At 46.2% G+C, this 3,342-nt stretch overlaps 1 protein-coding gene across 1 annotated transcript; it reads right to left on the reverse strand.

The window, feature by feature from the left end:
* Positions 1–634: 634 nt before the first annotated feature.
* Positions 635–1,006, reverse strand: H257_19212 (hypothetical protein; the record flags this gene model as incomplete). The annotated part of the gene is made up of 2 exons (XM_009848361.1): positions 635–855; positions 910–1,006. Coding segments are annotated over 2 exons (318 nt in total), but the record flags the coding sequence as incomplete, so codon positions are not given.
* Between the last annotated feature and the right edge of the window lie 2,336 nt (positions 1,007–3,342).

Below are 3,342 nucleotides of genomic sequence, written 5' to 3' on the forward strand. Positions count from 1 at the left end.
GCGAGTGCAATGCGAAAGTATAGGGTAATCATGACAATGTGAACACAGGGCTCTTCGTCGCGGCATCTTCAGTTCGAAATGGTCGGGACAAAATTGAAACCGGCAGAAAAAAACATGAAAATGAGAATTTTTGGTGGGATTCGAACCCTCGATGCGTGGGTTTGAAGCCTCGGCAACTAACAATTTGACGTAGTTCTTGCAAGAAAATGTCAAGAAAGCTAACAAGAATAAAATATTGCCACATAAGTGTCACGGGGTTTAGCGACATTTTGACGGGCAGGCGCGGCGCAGGCAAGCAGAGAGAACACGCTCCAAGTGTGAGGTTCGAGGCAAAATGTAAAGTCGAGTTAGTAGATTTAGCTCAGGTAAATTTAAACACTAATTTTACAAGTGCCGAAAAATCGAGTTCAAGAAAAGTGCTAAGTTTATAGTTAACGAGTTCTGTAAAACGAGTGAAGTATTAACTAGAATAACCTTAGTTGGAACTAGTTGAACTAATTGTGACGAGGACGCTTGCGGGTAGGCTTCTTGCGGTCGGCGCCGGAGGAGGGGATGGTTGCACTGTGTCGGCCGTTTCGGCTTCCTCAATCCCTTGGTTCTCAGTGTTGTCGTGATCACTATCTTGGACACGCCCTTACACAATCGTGCGCAAATCGTCATTGGCTTTTTCGCACAAGCACGCCAGCATGGACAAAACCGCGTCGCCGTCGGAAACCCCAGTTTCGGCTAAGACGTCATATTTGTTAGAACCAGCAGAGGTCATAACAATCTCGGGATGTCCTGGAGCAATATCACCTCTGTGCACACTGACAAAGTCAATATGCTGCTCCTCAGTTAGCAAGTTCCAGTTCGAGGCTACGACCTCGCCATCACCACGATGACGGCTCCAGTGCGTTAAGATGTTGTTACGTTGGACGTAGCACATCGGAGCGGGGCAGTCGGGAAAGGAGCAATTAAAGCGGCACAGCCGCTCCAGGTGCTTCGGTAGTCCTGGGATGGTAGGGTACTTCGATCTCCGAGCACCAACCATTACAAACTGGTTGGACTTCGCTTGTTGTAGGAAAGTTCATAAAAGCATGCTCATTATACTTGATTATTTTGTCTTCTGTCTTAGGGTCTGTATGGATTCAACATGAAAATTTTGATCATTTCCCTTGTGAAGTATGTTCCACTGTGAGTCCAATCGACGCAGTAGCGGGGACTGATTATCCGTCCCTCCCCTAGGGGATCCGGATAACAAGAGCTGCGTACGAAGGCGAGGACCGATCTTCGATCTTCGAAGAAGGTCGGTCGAAGCACATTTGGCGAAGCAAAAACCGAAGATTACACAGCCCCTGGTCGAGCAGGCGCGTTACAATTGGCGAAGCGGTTCCACAACATGTGGTTCTAGTATCGACCCTCGCGGAGGAATGTCTTACAAATGAAAATCAAAACTCAATTAACCACATAACCATGTGTTGTATTGCACACAGTGCAACGAATTCCTATCAGATATCATTGAGATCAGGTACAAACCACTTATAATCGACAGGGTGGATGTTATTTACAGCACCACGACACACACAAACTACTCACTCTTGCACTAACGAAGTGTTCGGCACGGACGTAGGCAACTTGGTCGCTCGTCGTGTATGTGACACCAGTCCTAGAATGAGTGGTTTTGGCCAAGGAATGGCCGAGGTACAGTATAGTAGTTTGTGTGTGTCTTGGTTGACCTGCCTATTCATGCTACTATCTGTCCGGAAGTAAATGCCCCAAGCAGAATATTTGGGAAATGAGCATGATAATGGTCAAATTACATGAATCTGAAAGTACATATGTAATCTGCTCAAGGAGCTAACGAATCAAAGTGATTCACACCAAACTTCACCCAATGAAGAAAACTAAGCACGTAAAAGATCAATACTCTACTCCATATGAAATGGACAATTCTACGACTTTTTCCGGATAATGCACCAATTATCCGTATAATTGGACCAACAACCACATCAAATTCAAAATTGGCGCGAAGAGAAACCTGACGAACGATGCCCGTGCCGCAGTCCTGCACCAACTCCTTGCCCGACTGCTTGACTACAAGCACCTCCCCCGTGGAGCTTTCGTTGCTGCTCACTTTGGGGGTCCATCGGAGCACGATACACCGGATTTGAAGTGTGCTGTGTTGAGCTTTCCAACGCTATCCATGCAACAGCGTTGCCCGGTCTACGCCACGCACTCTGCTGGTTGCTCTTGATCAAGCTTGCATCAAGTAGTTCTTCTGCAAACAACTTGAGGAACCTCTCCTCCAGGAGGTTGTGCTCCCTTCCTTTGCATCGGTAAGGTACCCATCCTTCGGTGTCACCTTCAACGGCTTCACTTTTGCTGGTGGGTCTGACCCGTCGAACTTGAGTCGCCAGATGTCACCCAACGATCATCACCTTCTATGGTGGGCCGTGGGGGCTTCTTCATTCGCTTAGCTTGTAAATTCTCTTTTCGCTCTCGTGCCTTGAACCACTTGCAAGCGTTCTTGCCCTTCTTCCAGCTTGAATCGCCGCTATCCCAAACTTTTTTCTTGGGACACTCTTGGGCCATGGACATTTGAAGTGCACAACTTGGGCGATCACGCGCGCCAGAAATGAAGATACGTTGGGTGGACTAAGCAAAAGGTGTGCGTGATCACCGTCACGGGGACTAGCGGCAAGATTGTCGAAAGTCGCTCACCACATGTAACGTTAACCAACACATCTCACTTCAGTATACCGGTACACACATATCATCCACAGTGATGCACTTCGTTCTGTTTTATGTATGTATACACACTTGTAACTTGTTGTGAATAGTTGTGAGATCTATTTATGTACGAAGAGCATTTCTAATCCTGCAAGAGCACGATCTCGAATGGGGTCGATATCCATTAGTACATGTAACTTAGCAAGAACGTGGGCACGTTTAGCTATGATATCAAGTTAGCACCATAGCTTAGTCTAACTCAGTCGCGTCGTCAATTAACCCTGTTTCGTCGATTCCGTTGGCACTCCATCCGAACAATTCATAAATACCAATTGTAGTCTTAGTAACTACCGGTAGGCTATTTTGCTGCTTAGTGGACTTCTTAGCCCAGAACTAATGTTAGTACTTTATTATGACGTCGATTCACATAAGGTTGGTCATGACCGTCGAGCACCTCTCAAAAGCACCTCTATACACCAATCTTATATTTATTTGTAGAGTATATATTGGATGCATAGGAAACCCGTGTAAATACGTTTTCTGCGAGTGGCCAAATATTATCAAATGTTAGAGGTTTCTGACTCGTATTACGCAAGACGGTACCTATTCATGCTAACACAGTTTTCGGGTGAA

Source organism: Aphanomyces astaci, assembly GCF_000520075.1.
Source record: "Aphanomyces astaci strain APO3 unplaced genomic scaffold supercont1.408, whole genome shotgun sequence".
Taxonomy (NCBI): Eukaryota; Oomycota; class Saprolegniomycetes; order Saprolegniales; family Verrucalvaceae; genus Aphanomyces; species Aphanomyces astaci.